This window comes from Caretta caretta, chromosome 1, assembly GCF_965140235.1.
Source record: "Caretta caretta isolate rCarCar2 chromosome 1, rCarCar1.hap1, whole genome shotgun sequence".
NCBI classification, from domain to species: domain Eukaryota; kingdom Metazoa; phylum Chordata; order Testudines; family Cheloniidae; genus Caretta; species Caretta caretta.
This window is the reverse complement of record NC_134206.1, coordinates 67,380,336-67,403,488: the sequence shown is the minus strand read 5'-3', so window position 1 is coordinate 67,403,488 and position 23,153 is coordinate 67,380,336. Positions and strand designations below refer to the sequence as shown.

Sequence of the window (23,153 nt, the reverse complement as noted above, 5' to 3'; positions counted from 1 at the left end):
TGCCCCATTCCAAAATAGCATGGATTTTTGTCAACTTTCAGGGCAGAGCTGCTGGGCCCATTTTTTTCACCTGGGGATGGGAGACTGATGTACAGGCCAATATATGTGATTGTTAATATCTGATTATAAGCAGCTGCTTGATACGAGGGTGAGTTGACTGAACTGGTGGTTTGATTTTATAATTTATTTAAATGGCAAGGCACTCAGAGCCATCATATGGATGCTTTAATCAAGAATAAATAAATCAATTGATATTGTGGTGTGATGTATAAACCTATTTTTTCCCCATGGATTTTCAATTAATGGGCTGTAAAGGCTCTAAGGAAGCCATTCTAACCTGCTGTGTTTGTGACAATGCCCAAGTCAAAAAAATGCCCATACAATCAGTTGAGAGTAATGAAACAAACAATTCTTTTGTCAAAAAAATCCCAAATCACAACAGCAACAATGAAAAATAAAATCAAACACACACAACACGTGAATGTAAAGAAAATGGACACATTAAGGGTTCCTTAAATTGCTCTCTTTGAACACTAATAAGGCACTAATCCATAACACAGGCTAATGCTGCTCCCTGCAGGTGGACTCATGAGCCCATGTGCAGCCACACTGACTTCAACAAGGGCTCGATTTGGAGGCAAGAGTTCATCTGTGCAGAGCTGTGTACAGGCTATGAGCCTAACCACCCAATCTTGAAAATACCTATGCACACAAGTAACTTTACTCAGGTAAGTAAAGTTCATTAGGACTTGAATAAGACTACTCACATGAGTAACTCCGGTGGATGTTTCGGGATCTGGTCCTGGTGGCCCACAGACATTCCACTCTAAAGAAACATGGAAGTTTGTCTGCCATTGTGGACAAAACAAAAAATCCTATTTGAAACCATCAATATTTTCTGCAATCCTAAAGGCAATATGTGGCCCTTCAGTTCACACACTATTACATCAATTTTACTATATGACTCTGAGAATGATCCAGCTATTGTACTAAAACTAAACTTGTTTGTTAAAATCTGGTCAGGGATAAAATAATAACACATATCCCAGTCCTGTTTCTACTGAAGTAAACTTCACTGGCAAAACTCCTATCAGTTTCCCATGCAAGCAGAATTGGGTTCTCACTCCTTGCCTGAGACCTTATATGTCAAGTTTCAATTTGGAGAGAATTTTTTATGGCAGTGCTATAGAGCCCTATTTCTAGAGATTTATAATGGAAGTGCTGACTTAACCTTAACCACAACATTACGAACAGTACCAATGTAATAAGCAGACTATACTAAACTACTAGCAACCTTAAAAATTCACAAGGAACTGACAGACCCTGGCAAGAATTAATCTGCCATTTTCACATATCTGCCCAAGGGAGGTATTGTAATTGCAAAAATTTACTCTTAGACTGCTGAGACGCATAGTAATTATGTTTCTTTTTTTAATAGAAATAGCCACAGGTGGTAACAAATTGGGTTTTAAGATAGGGAACTGGGCATGTATTCTAACCCAAATTACTATGTAATTGTCTTGATTATAAAATACTGTCGAAAACCTATTGCTCAAAATTTAAATCAGAACAAACAGTCTCCTTTAAATGTATTCTCTCCTCCCCTTGCTACTCAGCATGGGTACCCATTTCTTCATTTATTGGAATCAGCAAGACAAACACAACTGCAAGCAATCCATAATAGATCTTTGCCAATACCAGCCAAAATTCCTGCAGCTTGCATTTATTTAACCGTAGCAGTTTTAACTTCTTGTTTTAATTTCATTCAAGGATAAACAGTAGCCTTACAGATCAGGTCAAGATTTGGAAAGCTAGCCACTAATTATTAGGATTGTTCTGCCAAAAATCAAAGTGCAGGGGATGCGGGGAAGATGCTAGTGTATAATTTTTAAATGAGCTGAACTTAAAAGTTCTATTCAAGATTCTGGAAGCAGAAACACACATTTAAAATTGCTTACTTTACTTCTGAAGAAATCTTTATTTCATGACAGTCACATTATTGTGTTAATGAGATGTATACTGTTGAAGAGACTCCATATATAATGGGTGGTCAATGAATAAATAATAAAGCAAATCCATCCTGTTAGTTTTAGCACTATTCAATATTCTATTCTGCCAGGCCTGCAAAGAAGTTACAGGTGACTTAAACAGATAGAATACATTTATGGACTTACATAAAGAGAGGACTATACTTCAAAAGAAACATAAAACATTTTTTCCCCCTTTTCTACACACTGCCTACATAGTTGACTGATTTGTTCCTTACCTTGAAGCTATGGCGATGCAAATTACCGTGTGTTTTTTAATACCTAATGCTGTTAATAGAACCGATTGAGTGCTGATTACTTCACATTCCACATGATTTATACCTCCTCCTCATCATTATTCTCAATACTGAAAGTTGACAGTTGAATACACAGTTTTAAGCAGGATGTTTAACTGCAACTATGCAGTAGAAAGGGAGGCCCTTCCTTCATTACACTTTTGCCCCAGGAAAACATGACAACAGAATCTGCCTCTAAACCTGTTGCTTTCTCCTTTGTTGCAAGAGGGTAAAGACTGACAACATCTTCTCCAGGACTGCTTAACAGTTCTTTACAGGTCATGTAATACATACAAAAAAGCCATTAAAAGTGCATTAACTAACATTCTTTTCCATTCAAGCTGTAGATATCTTTTTGAAACACATTCCATCCTCTTCTCTACCACACACACACACACACACGCACGCACACTTATTTTGTTTGAAGTGTGGCCTAGATACTGAACCAGTTTCTGAGGTTTTCGTGATTGCCATTTTTAAAGCTTTTAAATCCACTATTTCCCAAGCACTCCAAATTCCACTATATTCTTATTGTAATCTGATCCAGTGAAATGATGAAGAGATCAGTAAAGAACACACTGGGTACTTTACAGCTGTGGCTGGATAATCTTGCTCATGATCATCAAAGCAGGATTGTTTTATGATCTTCAAATCTGCATATCAAATTACACAAGTGTATGCAAAACAGCAAAAACTATCAAATATTCAGTCATCAGGATTATCGCAATAGAGCACTACAGAGTGCAGTTTGAGGGAAAGTGAAATGAACAGCTTTTGCAGCTTGGATTCAATTTTGGAAGATCCCACAGGGAGGGATGCTGATAATAAAGAATCACAAATTCTGGGCCCAATTCTACATATATTGACACACGAGCAACTTCACACACAAGTGATCCCATTTAATTCGATGGATCTATTCCACTGGTGGGCAACCTGCGGCCCGCATGCGGCCTGTCATGGTAATCCGCTGCTGGGCCACCAGTTTGTTTACATTTGCATGGCCGCCTGCAGCTCCCAGTGGCTGGGAACGGCGAACCACGGCCACTGGGAGCTACGGGTGGCCGTGCAAATGTAAACAAACTGTCTGGCAGCCCAGCAGAAGATTACCCTGATGAGCCCTGTGCGGCCAATGGGCCGCAGGTTGCCCACCACTGATCTATTCTCATGAGTTAAAACACTTCGCTGAATAAGTATTTTCAGAATCAGGCCTTTTGACCTCTAATACCAGTGCAGTTGTTCTATTTAAGAAGTTGTCATATCTAAGGAGGTTAGTTTTCACAGGTCTTGGAGTTAATCATAAACAGATTAAGGGCATGATCCTGATCCACTAAATTAATGAAAAAACTCTCATAACTTTCAGAGTAGCAGCCGTGTTAGTCTGTATCCACAAAAAGAAAAGGAGGACTTGTGGCACTTTAGAGACTAACAAATTTATTTGAGCATAAGCTTTGTGCAAGTAGGATCCAAGTGTTTAATTTGGGGTGCAGTAAAAAAGCTATAAAAGACCATTTAAGTTAACAATCTTTGTGTTTTAGAGTTTTATGGCAACTCTCTTCTAAATTAAATGACCTTTGCAGTTTTATACAATTAAACTTCTGGCAGTTATGACAGCTCCTAATGCAATTCTGTGTACTCTTGCTCAGTTTTTATTGAATTGTAGCCACAACAATTCTATCCATAAGTGGTTGCTTAGCAATCAGTAATGATCCAGGCAGAAATATAATAAGTAAAGATATTGACTGACATACTCTGTGTTTGAGTCACGATGTTCATTGAAAAACAAAAAACACCAAGAATGAAAGTTGAAAACAAAATGTATAAATAAAAGACTAAGTATTATTGCTTTTAGGAACAAATTATTCATTTAAAAACTACAAACTGTGATTCAAGTCAGTTAAATATAAAGATCCTTAGCTATTATTAAAAATACATTAAAATCCTTCAAAATGTTGATGAAGCCATTATTTACCTTTTGTTTTTAATTCAATTGTCAAGTGTGTTCTGAATGGTTTTAAAAACAGTATATATCTACAACGCAAGGAAGAGTTTATAGCTTTGAAGACTTGAAATTGATTTTTAATGCAGCAGCTTTCAAACACTACAAAGGCTGCTCTTCACTGATAAAGACAGTAAACAAGAAATAGTCCTTTAAATGTTCCCTTTAATGTTTTTCTTTAATTAAAAATCAATCAAAAACATTGCAAGTTTTTAAAAATGCTTCAGGTTTTTGACACACAATGTGTTCAAAATAAAATGGAAACTTATGATTTGTTACTTTTGTTTACTTGTGCTATTTTATATTTTCTTTGCTTTGTAAACATTGGTAATCAAGAAATAAAAAAACACATAAAAGTAGTTTATCACTGATCACAGCTATTTTTATTGAATCGAAACATAACAAAAATAAGATAAAACTAGATGTTATAAAGCTACTGAAGCAAAATGCTTTTAATACCTTTAAATTATTTTAATGTATTCCTTTCCTTTAATCAGACCAAAGCCTATTTATGTAGATTAGTTACATCTAGAGTCTCATTTATCCAACCTGTATTTATCCTTTGATCACAAAGCTTGTTAACTTAAATGGTCTTTTATTGTTATGATTCGTTTTCCCATAATTATGCAGTTTAACTGCCTGATTTTTTTTGAATAAATATATGCAAACGCGCCAATCATATTCAGCAGTGTTATGCTAGATGCTCAATGAACTGTAAGAGTCATTTCAATACAATAAAACTGTCTGGAAGTGTTCCAGGGCAAGGATTGCAAATACCAGTAATCATAGTGTCACTGGGACTAGAACAAGCAAATCTAAGTGTGTCATACATATATCAATACATTGTCTGAAACACTGTCTGAAACTAATTTCACATGTCTATCACTGAAAGAATTTACAATTAATCGATAAGATGTGCCATCCACATAGCTGAAATTCTGCATTTATATTTTCTAACAATTCTCTCTTTTTACACTTAAAAGTCCGCTGTCCCATGCATTGAAGACTGTAGCACACAGTCACAGAGCACACTGATGTCATTAAAGCCTTTTGTCTTAAAGATAATTTATTTTAAGTAATCAGAGGACATCTCCTTTACTACAATAAATTGACAGTACATCAGCATAGGACTGATTAACTTTAGAGCTGAAAAAAGAGACATCCTCTAACTGAAAGTAAGTGACAGATGAACTGATCTTTATACTGTCCTTTTGCACAGGTAGCAACACTAACTGGTTGAAGCAATTCACCAATAGAAATAGATGCTTCTGTTGTGACCTTAATAAAGCATGAACTGTATGCTGCAGCCTCTGGGATTTATATATAAAATATATTTGTGTTTGGGAAGGTTATATAAAGCACTGCCTAATATCCTAATTAACAGGTGTATATGTATAAATTTGCTTACTCTTCAGTGTAAATACTTAACAGTGGAAATTTTATACAAAATGCTTAATGCTGGCAGAATGCGTGCAATACTGAGTCCCATCACTTCAGAACTACGAGAAAGCCAGATCTACTAGTTTCTCCCTCTTCCTAACTAAAAAAACAAAATGGTCCTTACTCTCAAAAATGATATTTTCCCCCAAAAAGATGTTGCCAGGCTCTCCCTGGAGCATTTTCCTGTCCACGTAAGAAACTGCATTCTCATGAGAGGCAGATTTCACTCATTCCCTATCTTTTGGTACCCTCTCATCACGAATTTTACCACCTCTGTTTGTACAATGTAAGCACTGATATGACTGAAAATATAAAGTCCTCAAGCTACTTTCTGGGGAAAAAAAATATGTCCAAAGTATTCTCTTCCGACCTCCTGACATCAAAATACTGCTTCTGTACTAGTAGAGATAAAAAAGGAACTGTGTTTCTGCTCTGGTCAACAAATCATTGTTTAAAGATCCTTTCATGGAAATTCTTAACTGTTGCACAATATTTTTTCCTTTCATCTAACATAGACAGATACTCCTCAAACCTGAAGAGTTTGTTACCTCCAAAAAGCAACACAGCTATGGGTGTTCTTTTGTTTATTTTCAAGGCTTCTGACAAGTGAAATAGACTGACATGGATTTGTGTAATACTGCCTGAAGGGTTTGGTACAACATTTTTACTTTTGCAACAGAATTAAGGGAAAGAGATGGTTAAGTGTGGCTTTTTTAAAATATAAAGGTGAAAAATTACAAAGTGTCTAAAATTCACTCAGGGGGAGAAAGTGGCTATAAAGAGAAACTGGAGCTTCTTCATATTTTTAAAAAAAAAACCTCAAGAACTGATTTAGGGTCCACTTTTGCGATCCTTAATCAAGTAAAACTCCATTCATTTTCATTAATGTTTTGCCTGAGTAGCAACGGCAAGATTTGGTCTATACTTGATTATTTGCAGGTGAGAGCTGCAAATACTTTAAATTTACATAGTGAAAATTTTTCACAGAGCTATATTTACCACATTTTAAAAATAATAGAATATTGTATATATGGTTTAAAACAAATACAAATATTTGTTTATATAATATAATAGCAAAAAGTGTTCTTTATGAATAGTTCAAAGGGAGTCTTAGATATCTCTGACCTTTATATCACTATAATTATTAATTAATGAATTATTACTATATTATTTTCAACTCCAAACCATAAATTTGGACATTTAAATTATTTTTAAAAAGTTAGATTGAAATCTCCCCAATTCTTCATTAGAAAAGGATTCTGCACCATCGTGCACAGGCTGGTCCCATTATATCTATCTATCTATATATATTATGTATATATGAGCAACTTTCCACATCTGCTATGACAGACGATTTTTATGACTGAGTTCTAAATATAAAGGACCAGAGTCTGCCACCCTTACTCACATTCCATAGAAACCTTAGTAGGAGGCTTGATTTTGCATCACTGAAGTCAATGAAAGTTATACTGTTGTCTAAAATGGAAACTAGATTCCTTGGTGTGAAGTTTGACTGGATTCAATAGGATTATGTGTCGAGTAAAACAGTACTTAATGTAAGGGTGGCAGAATCTGGGCCAAAGTTATTGCTAAACCAAAAGTTAACTCTTCAAGGGATCAGTTGTACAAACTTTATTCATGCTGGTAATCACTTATTCACCTGAGTACTTCCATTGAAATCAATGAGACTACTCATGTTAAGTGGTCACCAACATGAGCAGAGCTTCAACAACTATGCAGCACATAACAGTCAATGGGAGTTTTACCCAAATAAGGACTGAAGGATCTCGCCCTTAGTCACTTATTTTAACTGCACTAACTTTTTTCAGCTTGTATATGTCTCTGTTAACAGAAAACAAGTCATACAGAGCCCTTGATCTTCTTAATCAACTAGCTAATGAGGATTTTTATTTTGGAGGCATTGTTGTTGTTCCCTACTCCCAGTATCTGCATTTTCTCCTCCTGACTCATAATTTGTCTCTCCCTTTGCTATTTTGTATTGTTTAACTCTGTAATGTTTAAACCCACAAATTATTTTGGAGTATAGGGCCTTAGATTGATCTCACTTACACCTGCATGGATCAGGCTTAACTACAGTGAAGTCAATGGAGTAACACTAGTGTAAAATGTAGGAGGAAGGAAGATCAGAATCAGGCCCACAGGGTCTATGACAGACATGGTACAAAAGAGGGGGAGCCTGATCCTGCAGCCATAACCCACATTAGTAATCCCAGTGGATACTATGTGGGATATGGTTGCAAGATCAGGCCATAAAGTACATGTATTTTATGTAACAGTGTTATATTCAAATAGAGTATCTGTTGGGCAGAAAGGAAATATTTATTGTTGTGCAAATATAAAGAAAATGTCCAATCCTGCAGTTCTTACGCTGGCAATACTTGCATTGAAATTAATACACAATGAAAAATAGGCCTAGAAGCTTTAGAAATGTGTATACTGTAATTATACTCAGTGCAATATATATTTACAAATCTCAAACATTTAATAGGGCTAATTTACATTATACCTAATTTAAACATACACATTATAAAAACTATTGTAATACCTCTCAGCCAGATAGCTCTGACATGAGATCAGATGTTAGTCTGGTAGTTTTTTATTTGAGTTTAGAAAATACAGTTGGTAAATCCAAATGCCTGGGAAATATAATGTCCAAACTGCAAGCCTGCAATTGTACAGAACTTCCACTGACTTCTCCTACATTCTCCTCTCAATACATGTCCTAAACTTCCACTAGCTCTATTAGAAAAATTAGCTTCTGCATCAGACGAAGAATATTCCCCCTTTGCAAAGGATATAAAAACCAAACATAATGTGAGTCTTTTGAGATTGGAGTTCTGAATTCTGGGAATGAATGCAATTTGTTTTTTAATTATTTCAGTTCTCCTGATATTACAGTGTCAGCATGTTTCATTCTGCAACACTGCACACTGAAGTTTCTTAAAGCAAACAATAGAACAATAGTATATTTGAAGACATAACAGCATGAATACAGCTTACAGAGTTTTTTTCCCCTTGAAGTCTATTTCTTCTCAGATACTACTAGACACCTGGTGATGAGGTTGCATTGGGATTTAACAGTAATCTGTTGACACATCGGAAACATCAGGTGCCTGGAAGTATTAAGAATGATCTGCACTTTATCTTAAAATGTTACAGGACTGCCTACTGCAGCTACTGTGGTGACTCCCAGCTTGATAGTTCCTTGTAAAATGGTATCTTTCTTTTCTTCGTCTTCTTCTTCTTCTTTTTTCTATTCAATAAAATCTGTGACCACAGTTTCCACATTCTGTCTCACTTGATATATGTACAAATCTCTCCACACTGCATCCCAAGTATAATAATAAATATTCTCTATGATCATCAACACTCCTTGCATATGTAGATAGTTTTCTACACTACTGTCATGTCACTTTAAAGAATCTATTTCTGCTGGTTTCCCTTTATCCATCCACTCTTTCATCTACTGGAAACTTGAAGAAAAAGAAATTGTGGCTTGTTTGCCAGCAGAACTATTTGCCTGTTTCCTGTTAGCATGAATTGCTTACACACTTAACTACAGAAGTTTTTGATAGGGCTGAATATGAACGCATGTACTTGTAGAATACAGCGCAAAGTCCCATTTGTTACAAGATTAAGGGCTTGGATGGAAGTTTGATTTAATCTGGCCATGAAATTTACACTTTTTTTCCTCTATGTGAACCATTTAAAATTTTGGTTTGTAAATACATTTTGTCTGTGTATATAAACACACACCGGTACATTTATGTCTAAACATATTTATGCTAAATTATTCTTTAAAACTACTATTCTTTATTAGAGGATGTATACATTGTGCTGGTTGAATTGTTAAGTAACAATAAGATGTGTTTGTGCACAGTAGGTGTCTTAACTATGTATGACTAGTAAAGTAATAGTCTTTATATGTTATCCTGTCAACTGATTAATCTATTGAATAAACATGGCCTGATTTTCAGAGTTGCTGAACACCTGCAATTCTCTTAGAAATCAATGGGTGCTGAGTTCTCAGTGCTGCTGAATATCGATCCAAAATTTTTCATATACATAATACAGGAAATCTGAAGATTTTCATAATTATGGTACAAAACCCCACTAATTCACATTAGTTACTTATAAACCCATTGCAAATACTGAAATTTACTCACAAATTAGTGAGTAAAAGGACAGTTAAAACATAAAAGATAATGAATTGCAAAATGTACTTAAATTGGGAGAAAATTATGCTACCTCATTCATACTGAGCAGTACTTTGCATGGCAAGTATTCTCATTGGGCCAGATTCTAAGTAGTACCTTTTTCCAGGTATCCATCAACTCTGATGGGATTATAGGTGAGATATGATGCTATGTACATGGATAAGGATATCACAATCTGACCTATTGACTTTAGTCTGGGAATAACTTCAGAGTACAAAGGTAAGAAAGGGAAAATCTGGCCCTTATTGATTAGACAACTGTAGTCTCTACTTAATTATTTATACATTTTTGGTAGTGTATGTGATGTAATATAATGTAGTATATTTTGTAAACATACAAAATCTTATTAGAACCTCACGAGAGAACTCTATTAAATCCTTGCTGAGAAACAGGACGAGAAAGAGAGCTGTTCTGCTGTGTAAATTAGAAAGTAGGAGATTAATGTGGTTCCACCATACATATGTATTAAAAAAACTAAACTGAATATTCACTAGAGAAAATACTTATAAAATAGCTTAGCTTTCACCTACTTGAAGCAATGAGCAAATTGTGCATTTTTCACTAGTTAATGAAGGTGGACAATAACCCTGATAAAAGAAAAGGAGAACTTGTGGCACCTTAGAGACTAACCAATTTATTTGAGCATAAGCTTTCGTGAGCTACAGCTCACTTCATCGGATGCATAAAGTGGAAAATGCAGTGAGGATGTTTTATACACACAGACCATGAAAAAATGGGTGTTTATCACTTCAAAAGGTTTTCTCTCCCCCCACCCCACTCTCCTGCTGGTAATAGCTTATCTAAAGTGATCACTCTCCTTACAATGTGTATGATAATCAAGGTGGGCCATTTCCAGCACAAATCCAGGGTTTAACAAGAACGTCTGAGAAACCCTGATGTTTAGAAACTAGTTCTTCCTTTTACTGGCTACCTCTTTTGCTTCCTCACAGCATAGGTTATTTTCCTAGAAGTAGATATTCTACTAGGGAGAGAGCCTGATCCTCCACTCTTTGCTCATGGAAAACTCCCACTGACTCCAATGAGAGCTTCACTGAAGTGCAGAATCAGACCCAAAGTAGCATGTGCTTCCTGATTTTAAATGCAGAGTTTATATATAATACTTAATTTGGGGATGGGGAGAGAAAGAAGGCAAGAAAATATAAAATTTCATTTCTGTGGCATGTAAAATCTGTAGCCTTTGGTGAAGACATGCAATTTTTTCCACAGAGTTCTCTTAATACAAACTCCTGATACTATAAACTTGGGCCTATCCTGAACAAGGCCCAACAACTATGTCAAACTGCGTATTTGTTTTATGATTATATTGTGACTATTAAATTCAGGTCCACTTGTGACCTAAACTAAATTTGATCCAGCTTTCCATAAACGAAAGATGAGTGTTTCTTAGCTCACTAGCTGCATCACCTTGCTCCAAAATACTGTGTGCAGATACTCAGGAAAACAGAAAGTTAAATATTAGGTATACAGGTTCATGCTATCAGGAATTACGGTTAAGATTTTCCACAGTCATCACAGCAAAACTTTCACAGAAACCACAACACACCTTTTTTTACGAGAGGAAATTCCTCTTTCAGTTTTATATAAATCTAAAAAAAAATCATGACTGATATGATACAGTGAACACTTTAAAAAAGGAATAATATTTACGACTGAGATTTTACACTACAGTTGAATCTTTACTATTGGGTAGCATCAATACATGTATTAATTGCTTTATATAAACATTACATGGTTGCAAGAGAATATAATTTTCTATGTTTTAGAAAGTATTACACTTGTCACTTGGAAAAAAAAGAATTTTTGTATTTTAACAACTTCATTTTATAGTAAAAAAAAATTACATGACTTAAACAAGAGTCATTGAAAGTTATTTGTCTTTTAAAGCATGAATTATATTCAAATTATTTTCAGTATTGCCCTAACCTAATATTGCTCCTGAAGTGTCACTTTTTGTTAAAATTAATTTCTGATTTTGAATATTACTCAACCACCTAATTGATAGCAACACAAATTCATGATAAGTATAAAATGAAATTGTTTCTGTGACACAACTCAACAGTGGGTTGAGGAATAGTTTGCAGTGACCTTGTACACATGGCATTTTTTCTGCAGTTATTAAAATATAGAGCTATAGTAGATCAATTATTGGCTACCTCCCTTGAGAATATTAGATGCCACTGGAAACTAGTAAATTTGGTGTTCACAAAACTGCATCATATGAAGCCTCAAATGCATTACGAATTTCTTTTTGATATATTAAGTGTCTACAGTGCAACTTTTTCTCATTAGCTGGCAACACAAAATGAGTCTGTGTCACTTTTGATACACTCAGCTCATTCCCCTATGACTCAGAACAGCATATTAGGAGAACCACAGGACAAAACAGATATGACACTTCAGATATATTTAATAGTCATTACCCAGAGCCTGCATTCAATGAAAACTCTAAAAATTTCTTTGGAGCATACCTGTAACATTTGAACGTTAAGCCACACTAATCAAGGAATACTTTAAATTAGATCAATTAGGGCCAGATTCTGCCCTCAATTTCATGGTATAAGCCCACTGCTCCAGAAACATCTTCTGTGTTTGAACTTCAAACTGCACACTATGTATTAAGTTGTTCTGTTAATTAAATATTAAACTCAATCCAATGGCCCAAATTCTGCCACCACTGACATACATGAAAGTCAATGGGTGATGAGTGTTACTGAAGGCAGAATGTGGCCCACTACTGCATTTTTCAAAAATGAGCTTTGATAAAAAAACAACAGAGCATGCAAGTCTTTCACTATAAAGCAATAGTCAATACTGATTCAGGCTACTGGAAATCTGACTAGTCATTCTGTTGATTTACAATAGGATTTGAGGTTTGTTAACATTGGGGAGGGAAGAAGGAACTATCACTTACATTTTAATCTAGTTAACTAAGCGAACTTTCCAAGACTGAAAGTTTTATTGTTTTCAGAGAAGAAAAAGAAGTAATGGGGCCCCAAATTATACTGTTCTGTGTCAAAGATAAAAAATATATGTATATATGGTCAAAAAAGGAAAATAAAAAAATTAAAAGCATACATTTTGGCAATAGTCCATATTACATACAGGATTGGAAGGCTATATTCACTGTTGCAATAGATTTCCTCAGGAAAAAAAAGTGTGTCCTTAGTGTGTACAGTTTCTGCAATGTCCTGTTGGTTACAGCAGCAGACATAACTTCTTCAAATATCCCACCCCATCTCCGCCCCAAACAAAAGTTCAGTGAAACCTGTGGAAGAGACAACCTTTAATAGTTGTTTGCAGTGTTGTTGTAGCCATGTTGGTCCCAGGTTATGAGAGAGACAAGGTGGGTGAGTTTGCCTTTCCCAGACTTGAAGAAGAGCTCTGTGTAGCTTGAAAGATTGTCTTCTTCACCCACAGAAGCTGGTCCAATATAAGATATTACCTCACCTACCTGGTCTCTCTCACCTTTATTAGGCAGTTCCCGTTTTAGGAGACTACCCTCAAAGTATACCAAACATATTAAGCTTGACTGTGTTCTCACATAGACCAGCTTTAGACTGGTGTAACTCCATTTATGTCAGTGGAATAACTTTTGATTTACACTGGTGACACCAGCATGAGAACAGAATCAGATCCCTCAAGTATGATCTGCACACCTTTATTTTAATAAGTCCACCTCCCTGAAGTGACTGATTTTTGTTGGTGCCTTACAACAGGTTTCACTGCAGACAAACTGTAAAGTTTAAACCAGAGTCTAAAGTGAGGTCCAGGTTATTCTAAAAGTCTCCTACCTGAATTATGGACATCCGGCTCGGGGGAGCCTCGCTGGCGTTAGTTCCTTGCCCTGTGAAGCTGGTATGGCAGCCCACATGTCCCTGGGGCACAGTCAGGTTGTTGGAGGCGGGTTTCAGATACATCACCTCGGACCTGGGTGAGCTGAGGGGCAGACGGGTCTGGTAGTCAAAGTACATGGGTGAGGTGGCCAAGGATGGGCTGCTCACTACGTTCATGACATTGAGGGGGCCCCTGCTGTCCTCCCCCTCACTGGGCACCAGCATGATGTCATTCTTACTGATCTTCTTCTTCTTGCCCTTACCCCCGCCACCGCTGCCTCCTCCTCCTCCCCCGCTGCTGCCGCCCCCTCCTCCCAGCTGGGGATGGCTGTACTCGGCAATGCGGCAATTGTAGGTGCGGATCTCCTTGTTCTCCCGCTTGCACTTCACAGCAATGGTGATCATGGCAGCTAGTAGGATGATGGAGACGGTACTCAAGGTCACAATCAAGGGCAGCGACAGGTCCCAGTGTGGTCGCCGATGCTGCTCACCATTCACCTGTGGCTCACCAGCTTCGGGCAGTGGTCCAGCCAAGGCCCTGACAATCAGCTTAGCCACGGCTGAGAGGCTGGGCTTGCCATGGTCACTGACCTTGACCACCAATTCAGCCACGGGACTGAGTTCTTCCCAGTATGGATGCAAAGTGCGTATCTCACCACTGGTGGGGTCCATCTCAAAGAGGTGCTCCTCATTGCCTTCGACAATCTCGTACGTGAGGCGTCCGCTCTCCCCAAAGTCACTGTCCAGGGCATGCACGGTGCCCACGGGGTAGCCCACGCCAGCGTTGCGTGGCACCTGGAGCTCCGCAGTGTCATTGATGAGGGCAGGCAGAACAATGAGGGGCGCGTTGTCGTTGACGTCGAGCACCGTGACACGCACTGTGGCGTTGCTCTCACGATGGGGCGAGCCTGAGTCCTTGGCCAGCACGCGGAACTCAAAGTGCTTGGTTTGCTCGTAGTTGAAGCTCCGCAGGGCATAGATGGCGCCATTGGTGGGGTTGACGGAGACGTAGGTGTAGATGGAGACGTCGCCCACGTGCCCGGGCAGGATGGAGTAGGACACAGTCCCATTCTGGCCCAGGTCTGGGTCCTGGGCCAGCACGGAGCCCAGGTACTCGCCAGGGATGTTGTTCTCAGGCACCTGCAGCACGTAGAGGCTCTTGCTGAAGCGGGGCGGGTTGTCGTTCTCGTCCAGGATCCGCACCGAGAAGGACTTGGTAGAGTTGAGCGGGGGGCTGCCCCCGTCCCGGGCCAGGATGGTCACGTTGTACTCGTCCTGCGCCTCGCGGTCCAGCGGCCGGTCGGTCACCACCGTGTAGAAGTTGTCGTAGTTCTCCTCCAGGGCGAAGGGCACCGCGCCCGCCCCGCCGCCGCCCAGCACCCGGCACTGCAGCTGCCCGTTCTTGCCGGAGTCGCGGTCGGTGACCCGCACCAGGGCGATGACGGTGCCCGGCGGGGCGGCCTCGCTGAGCGCCCCCTGGCGGACGGAGACGAAGCCGATGGCGGGCGCGTTGTCGTTGCGGTCGATGAGGCGCACGGTGACCTTGCAGTGGGCGGGGATGGGGTTGGGCCCCAGGTCGCGGGCCTGCACGTCGATCTCGATGAGGCCGCTCTCCTCGTAGTCCAGGTTGCTCTTGACGCGGATGAGGCCGCTCTGCGGGTCGATGCTGAAGAGGTCGCGGACGCGCTCGGGCGCGTAGCCGCTGAAGGAGTACAGCACCTCGCCGTTGGTGCCCTCGTCCGCGTCGGTGGCGTTGAGGTCGATGACGGCGGTGCCCAGCGGCGCGTTCTCCGGCAGCTCCACCACGTACGAGGCCGCCTCGAAGACGGGGCTGTTGTCGTTGGAGTCGATGAGGCGCACGTTGAGCTGCACCGTGCCCGAGCGGGGCGGGTCGCCGCCGTCCAGCGCCGTCAGCACCAGCGTGTGGTGGCTCTGCTCCTCGCGGTCCAGCGGCTTCTGGATCACCAGCTCCGGGAACTTGGTGCCGTCGCCCCGCGACTTGACGTCCAGCGAGAAGAGGCCGTAGTCGTCGCGGGTGAGCAGGTACGTGCGCAGCCCGTTGTCGCCGGCGTCCGGGTCGTGGGCGCTGGTGAGGGGGAAGCGGGTGCCCGGCGCCGCGTTCTCCGAGATGTCCATGTCCACCTGGTCGGAGGGGAAGGCGGGCGCGTTGTCGTTCAGGTCCTGGATCTCCACCTTGATCATGCAGATCTCCTGGTCGTTGGCGAAGACCTCCAGCGAGAGCTGGCACTTGGCGCTGCGGCGGCACAGCGCCTCGCGGTCGATGCGCTGCTTGGTGTAGAGCAGCCCGCTCTCGCCGTCCACGTCCAGCAGGTGCGGCGCCGAGTTCTCCAGCACGCGGAACGTCGACTTGGCTCCCCGGCCGCCTCCCCGCTCCGCCGGCGGCGGCGGCGCCGGCCCGCCCGCCCCCGCTTGCAGCCGGGCATCCCTGCCGATGTTCCCGATCACCGTGCCCGCCCCCTGCTCCTCCGGCACCGAATAATTCAGGTTCTTCAGAGTCAGGGCAGGAGCCCAGCAGAAGAAGAAGCAACAAATGGAAAGGTACATCCCCGAGCCAGGGGGTGGTGGCAGCTGCGGCAGCACCAGGGTGGCCCCTGCCCCCTCTTCCTCCGCCGCCTTCTTCCCGCTCCCTTCTTCTGTTCCCGCTCCCCACCCCTGTGTTTTAAGTTGCTGAACCTGTTGCTCTAAAACATCTGCAGAGACACAGGATGCGGGGCAGCAAATGGAGCATGTAGCTCGCAGGGAGGGGCGAGAGAGCGAGAGAAAAGCAGCCTCAAATCAAGCGCTTCTGCGGCCACACAATCCCCGCACAGTTACTTAGGCTGCCCAACTTCAGCTGGAGGAGGAGGAGGAGGAGGAGAATAAAAATATACCTTTTTCTTTAGACGGATCCGAATGGTTGTTTGATTTTTTTCCCCTTTAATATCCGCCGATTTACAAAGAGTATAAAAAATGATCGGTGGCAGTGGTGGTTTTCCAGATCAGTCCAAGAAATTAAAAAAAAATATATAGAAAAAGGAGTTGGCTGTTGGGAAGCAGGACCGTAAACAGAAAACGCTTATTTGCTACTCATTGCTTGTGATGCGACTGATGGAGTGGAGGGTGGGTAGGAGGGGGAGATAGCGGGGGAGGGGGGTAAAAAGAGTCTCTCGCCTGTGTAGAAGCCCGCTCCGTGTGCAGTGAGAGGCAGTGAAATGTCTGATTGCACCGCGGGGTTGTTGGTTTTCAGGGAGTGTTTTGCTGCATTTAGAGATCTAATCTTGCATTGCTTGCGGCGGAGAACTGCATCTCGCTGCCATCGGTATTTCCCCCTCGCCGGCTCCTCCACGCTCACTCTTTCCTTGCCGAACAACAAAAAGAGGGGAGGGAAATTGCAGTGTGAAAACTAGTGTCCGGATTTGTAGTTTCCTTTCTCTACCCGCGCCACTAGCCTCCCTCTCTTCTTTTCTTTTCTTTTTTTTTTGGGGGGGGGGGGATTAAGAAACCCACCAGCTGCTCGTCACCACTAGCGATAGATGTGGTTTTTTTTTTGTTTTTGTTTTTTTTTTAAATCACAGGCTGTGCTCAATCAAATGCACACTTGGGTTTCTTTAAGACAGGCCAGTAGCCGCCACCACCACCACATCCTCTCCTCTCTCTCTCACTCACACTGCGTGTGTGTGTGTGTCTGTGGAGCCTCACTTTTCGATGCAGTTTAATTCCAGTTTGCTTTTCTCTCTACTCGAGAGGAAATCAACAGGCAACCCATGGCTGGATGCACTGATTTAAAAAAAGAGGGCGAGGAGGAACAAAAAAATAAAAGCAACCCACCACACACACACTCTCTTAGTCTCTCGCTAAAAGGGAAACAGTCTCTGCATTCACAAGGCTGAGCTGTCAAGTGCCTCTCTTTTCTTTCTATTCAGCATCTCCTTCCAATGACACTGCCTCCTAGTCCTCTTCATTTAGGGGAGGGGGAATCTTGGCGATGAATAAAAGAGGCAAATATTTTGATCGACAATTCTTTTGGAATAAAACAAATACAATTCAGTGTTTGGTGTGATGCATTTTGCAGTCTTTTCAAGCTGTAATAGTCTTTCTGTGCATCTTGGTGTATGGGGAAAGAGCGGCTGCAATGCCAGATGCGTTCACCAGGGATGATTTACCTCCCCAGTGATATTATGTATAGGTATATATGGGGGGAGTGTTAAATTTTATTTCAGGTTCTTTTAACAGCCGAAAAGAAATGATTGACACATCCAGAAATGCAGGTGTTTCAATCTGCTGGATGAGTCAGATCCAGCAGAACAAATCACATTCACTATCGCCTCATGTTCCTCCCTTCACAGACATTAGTTGCAGCTTCTTCCTAACGCTTTTCTGACTCACGCTATAGACAGAGAAATCAGATTCATGTTTTGAAGGAAAAAAGAGAGAGGGGAAGAAAGAGGAGGGTGTCGGATCCAGCTGCACTTTTACTATACCTCTTTCTCCGGGAGACTGGGGATCAGGAAAACAAGGCTGTTATCCACTCACGGGCACAGAGGCGCGTCTGTCTCCTGCTTTGCTGAGTGTTTTTAGCCACCTTTCCTCAGTGTTATGTGTGAAACACCCAGAGATCTTGCACATTAACGGGGGGGAAAGCACAGGTTCCCATTGAAATGCCCACAGCTCTAGTTCCAAGTCTCAGTTCTGTGCTGTTTTTTTTCTCCTTTATTTGAGTCCGGAGCCACTGTACATAGTTAATTCTGCAGTCTGTTGTAGAGGGATTTTTAAAAATTCTTCTCTCGGTCTCATTGAAGGGTGGCACCTTTCAGTAAGGCATTAGCCAACGTTAACCAGACCATATGCAAAAGAGATGTCGATTTCAGAGAAAACAGATCCACAGTACAAGCCGTCCGTAGGTAAGTGGAGATTTGCGAAAATTCAACAGTTGGAACACTGTCTGTTATAGCTCCCCCCCTCCCTTACTGCAGCATTTGCTGGGTTCTCAGCCCCATCGCTCTCTCCCAGTGCCTCTTGCCGACTGACTCTATTCACCTCACGCCGCTGCTTAAACATTGATACTGATTCCCTGCCAGCCAATCCGTGCTGAGGAAAAGAACCTGCCTCCGAACCTGGCCGCCAATGAGAATCAGTGGAAAGGCTTGGGGAGGCGGTGCTTGAATCCCCAGTGCTTTGGTGTCATTGATTAGATCGGTTAGATTGGAGACTAACAATGTGAGAAGGGCTTGTTGCTTGTAAATTGCAGTCTCTCATTTCTACACACTGCAGTGTTTCTCTGGCATTTTAAACATTTTTTGTAGAAATATTAAGGAGTCTTCGGTGATCGCTGAAAATAGAGAAAAATTAGGACCAATACTTCCCATATGTCAGACATTAAACAAACTGTAGTAGCGGCGTATGACGGGATGAAATTTGCATAGATGACATAGATCCCAGATTCCCAACAGGTTCTCCACGTAAATCCCTGAGTACGGTTAGAATGCTTCACTGTGGGAATGGGAGAATGTGCCGTGTGATCCAGCTGCTGGTCTTGTATATCTTCTGTGATACCGGCGGGTAGGCAGCGATCTTTACCCAACTCCCCTGCCTTCGGTAAAAACATTTGAGTTGCCACTTGATAAACAATTATTTGAAACGCACTAATGTAGTAATGCATGACAGATAACCCGAATATTATAATTTTTCCAGCACATACTGATCAATAAGTGTCTCAAGAGGCGATAATCAAATATATCTGCCCTCTCCGCAGGTCCGTTAAACATTTCATTAGAAATCGGGCCCCACCCTAACCACAGTAGGCAGGTTTCAGAAGATGACCAAAATATAAATCTTATCAGGCACAAAGGAACCTTTTTCCGAATGCTGTGTGGTACCTATGGAAGCCAATGCGGTGGTAAACAACTAGAATAGGCAATTTCGGCACTTCTGCAAATGATTCTGGACCACAAGAAGATTCTTTTGCATCCAAGTATTACCAATATTTAGAAGCACCTGGCGTGCTCTGTCACCCCTTTCTTTTCCTGGAGTAATGTTTTAGTACCGAAACTAGGACTACTGTCTCTACACATATATTCCCTCTTAAAGCAGCCATCTGGGAGAGAGCTCTGTAAACTTCGACTACTGTTCAGACATCCCGGGCGAAAGTTGGGGGAGGAGGAGGGAAGCATGATGTATTGAAATAGAAAGGTGAGTGTTTTGATTGCTAATGTATTGATCTCACTTCATAAATACTAAAGTTAAGCTGCCATTTATAAATTGTGAATGACGAATGTGTAAGTGAGTAACATGTATCATTTAGGAAGTAAAGAAAATAAAATCTAGAGCAATTACAAGAGGCTTCTGGAAATTATTTTAGAGCAGTTTGTTAAAAATTCAGGTGAGAGAGGGGTTTTTTGCCTGAGTCAATGAAATTACACTCAGGCTTTTTTTTAGTTATGTCCATCAATATCATTCAACTCAGAGTACATATTTTACATTTATATATTCAAATCAGTGTCCTTGCTAGAGCTCTTCCCAATCCTAAGACCCCTTTGTAGCTTTAAAATGGCTAGTTTGCCATGCAGAATGATTCTACTTCTAACCATTATGAAACTAATGCTGTGTAAAATCTATCTATCTATCTATCTATCTATCTATCTATCTATCTATCTATCTATCTGTTACAGTGTGGAATCGCTAAACTGAAACGTACACATAGTCTGTGTGCCAAAGAGAGACACTATATATATGGTATATTTATAAACTGGGCTTTCTGAAAGGAGGATTCTGACTGTGTATGGCTGTCTGCTACAACTAGTCTGTTTTTATTTACCAAAATAAGACGTGAACCAACAACACATTTTGTAAAGTGGAACATCGATACAAAGATACTCAGTTGTCTCAGCAGGTTTGTATCACCCATCCTTTGGTCTTGTGCTGTTATTATTATATAGTTAGGCAACCGTTGCCAAATTAAATACTTCAGGATATCGAAATATGTGACATAAATGCTCTGTGAATATGAAAAAGTGTCTCATTGCATTTATGTACTAGCTCCCTCTAGTGTTCTGAGCCAGTACTACTGCATTTGGGGCATCTTGTGGGTGAGTGGGTGGGTGCCCGTTTATGTACATATGTTGTCTCTAGTTTGCCTTTCTGTTAGGGACCAGTAGGGTTCCAGCATGCCAAAATAGTCACTTCACTTTTACAATGGAATATGATGAGTAATATGCATCAAAGGATTTCTTTCTAATTTTTATGTTCAGTTGAAATAAGATGCATTTGGGGATTTGTTCTCTCTCCCCCTCCCCTCCCCCCAATTCAGCAATTGCCTCTTTCCATTTGATATAATTAAGTATTCAACTTTACATGCTGAGCAGTTCTCAACTCACCCTGAAGTCAATGAAGTTGAGGGCACACATAGGATAAGCTCCCAGGACCTTGAAATAAGGGGCAAACTCTATAGCGCTTACTCAGCCAAAACTTCTATACAAATCAGTGGAAGTTTTGCTGGCAAAATTTGCTGGGAAAATTTTCCTAAAAGCACCAAAGAGCTACATACCATTTATACTAAATACACATGTAGAATATTTGGAAAAAAATATCAAAATATGAGTACCTAAAGTTAGGCCCTTAAATCCATATCTGAACACCGACACAAGTGGTGTGAGGTGAAATCCCATCCCACTTCAAGGGGTGGGTGTAGTATTTCACCCCTTGTTTTCAGAGACTTTGACTGTCTGTGGTTTCCATTGATTTCATAGACTTTGGTGCTCAGCACCTCTAAAACATCTGTCTCCCTTTCTGGTGTTTGTTCTGCCATGCAATTTATAGCCATGAAAAGCCATTTATTGATTTCAATCCATATGTGCAAATAGTATAATTTTTGTTTGTTTAACAACTCGCAGATATTTCTAAAATATTTATTTCTGTCAAATATGTAGCATATATTAAATGACTGTGTAGAGTGTTATAAAGGTTTTATCTGCATTAATTTGTAATAGGTGCATTACTCATGTGTGGAGAAGCCACAAGAGAGTTGTGAAGGTCATTGCAAATGAGTGCCAATAACACCTTTGTAGTGCACCACACCATCATGTATTCTGCATATGCCACATGTTTAGTGGGGGAAAAAAACCTATTAGAAATATTTTGTGAGATAAAATTTCTGAGTAGAGAGGACCATAAAGAGATAAACTATGTGGATATAACTCTCAGGACATAAGAATACAAATATACTAGGAGGATTATACTAACCAGCCTCCTGATCTGAAAAAATATATTGAGTGTTGAGGATGATCAACAAGACAACTGAGTCCAATAAAATGGCAATAATAAATTACTTTAACTACCTGCATATGAACTGGTCAAATGGTACAAGAGGACAAGATTTAGAAAATCAATTTCTTGACACCTGAAATTATTACTTTTTGGTTTTAGAACAAACAAAAGCAGGACTATTCTCAACTTCGTTTTAAGGTAACAGACAGCGGTTGCTTCAAGAAGTAACTTTAATTGAACTGTTAAATAATAGTTACCACAATATAACAAAGTTCAAAATCTTTGGAGTAAGGATTCATCCCAAACACTAGGTCTTGGTGACCCTATCCTGAGAAAGAAGGATTTATTTTATTTCAATTTAAAAAGACAGGAAACTAGTCAAAAAAACCTTAAATCAAAAGTATTGAAATTAAAATCCTTAGTCTCTGCATGGGGGCCACTTAAACATATCATAACAGTGATAGAAGACATTCATATCCCTAAACTAAAAAAGAAAGTAGGATGGCAAGGAGAAAATCATTATGGTTAAATGGCAAGGTTCAAGATTTAGGTTATTTCAGTCTAAAAGGTGTCCTTCAGAAAGTAGAAATCCAATCATTGTGAAACTAACAGAAAAGAACATAAACTACTGCAAGTAAAGTGAAAATTAGGAGGCCCAAGAGGGAATTTGAGGAGCAAAGTACCTGTAGATAATTGAACAGAAATAGCCAAACACTTACAAACCAATACGTTATTAAGTATATCAAAATCAGAAAGCCTGTGAGAGAATTGGTGGGTCTGCAGGATTACCAGGTAGCAAATGGAACAATTAAAGGATATCAAGACATCGCAGAGAAATTAAATGCTTTATTTGCAGCAGGCTTTACCGGAAATATTGGGGAGATATCTACCCCAGACCTACTCTTTTCACATAACAAAGATGAGGTACTACATAGAATGTCGTGTCAACAGAGCAACTGACGAACTAAAGATCACAAAGTCACCTGGTCTGGATGATAGACATCAAGAATTCTGAAAGAATCTAAAAATTAAATGACTGA

The 23,153-nt window shown here is 40.4% G+C and overlaps 1 protein-coding gene across 10 annotated transcripts in view; it reads right to left on the bottom strand.

Moving 5' to 3' along the window:
• The window catches only part of PCDH17 (protocadherin 17), a 111,433-nt gene extending 92,550 nt beyond the window's left edge, over positions 1-18,883 (bottom strand). For 8 of the 10 annotated variants that reach the window (XR_007356908.2, XM_048851675.2, XM_048851685.2 and 5 more), the window contains exon 1: positions 13,810-18,883. Coding sequence is in view for 9 of the 10 variants with exons in the window: in XM_048851675.2 (XP_048707632.1) it covers positions 13,810-16,416 (2,607 nt within the window). In the remaining variant the exon portion in view is untranslated. The remainder of the gene's footprint in view (positions 1-13,809) is intronic. The other 2 variants (XM_048851662.2, XM_075128826.1) reach the window with 2 other exon arrangements.
• Positions 18,884-23,153: the final 4,270 nt, after the last annotated feature.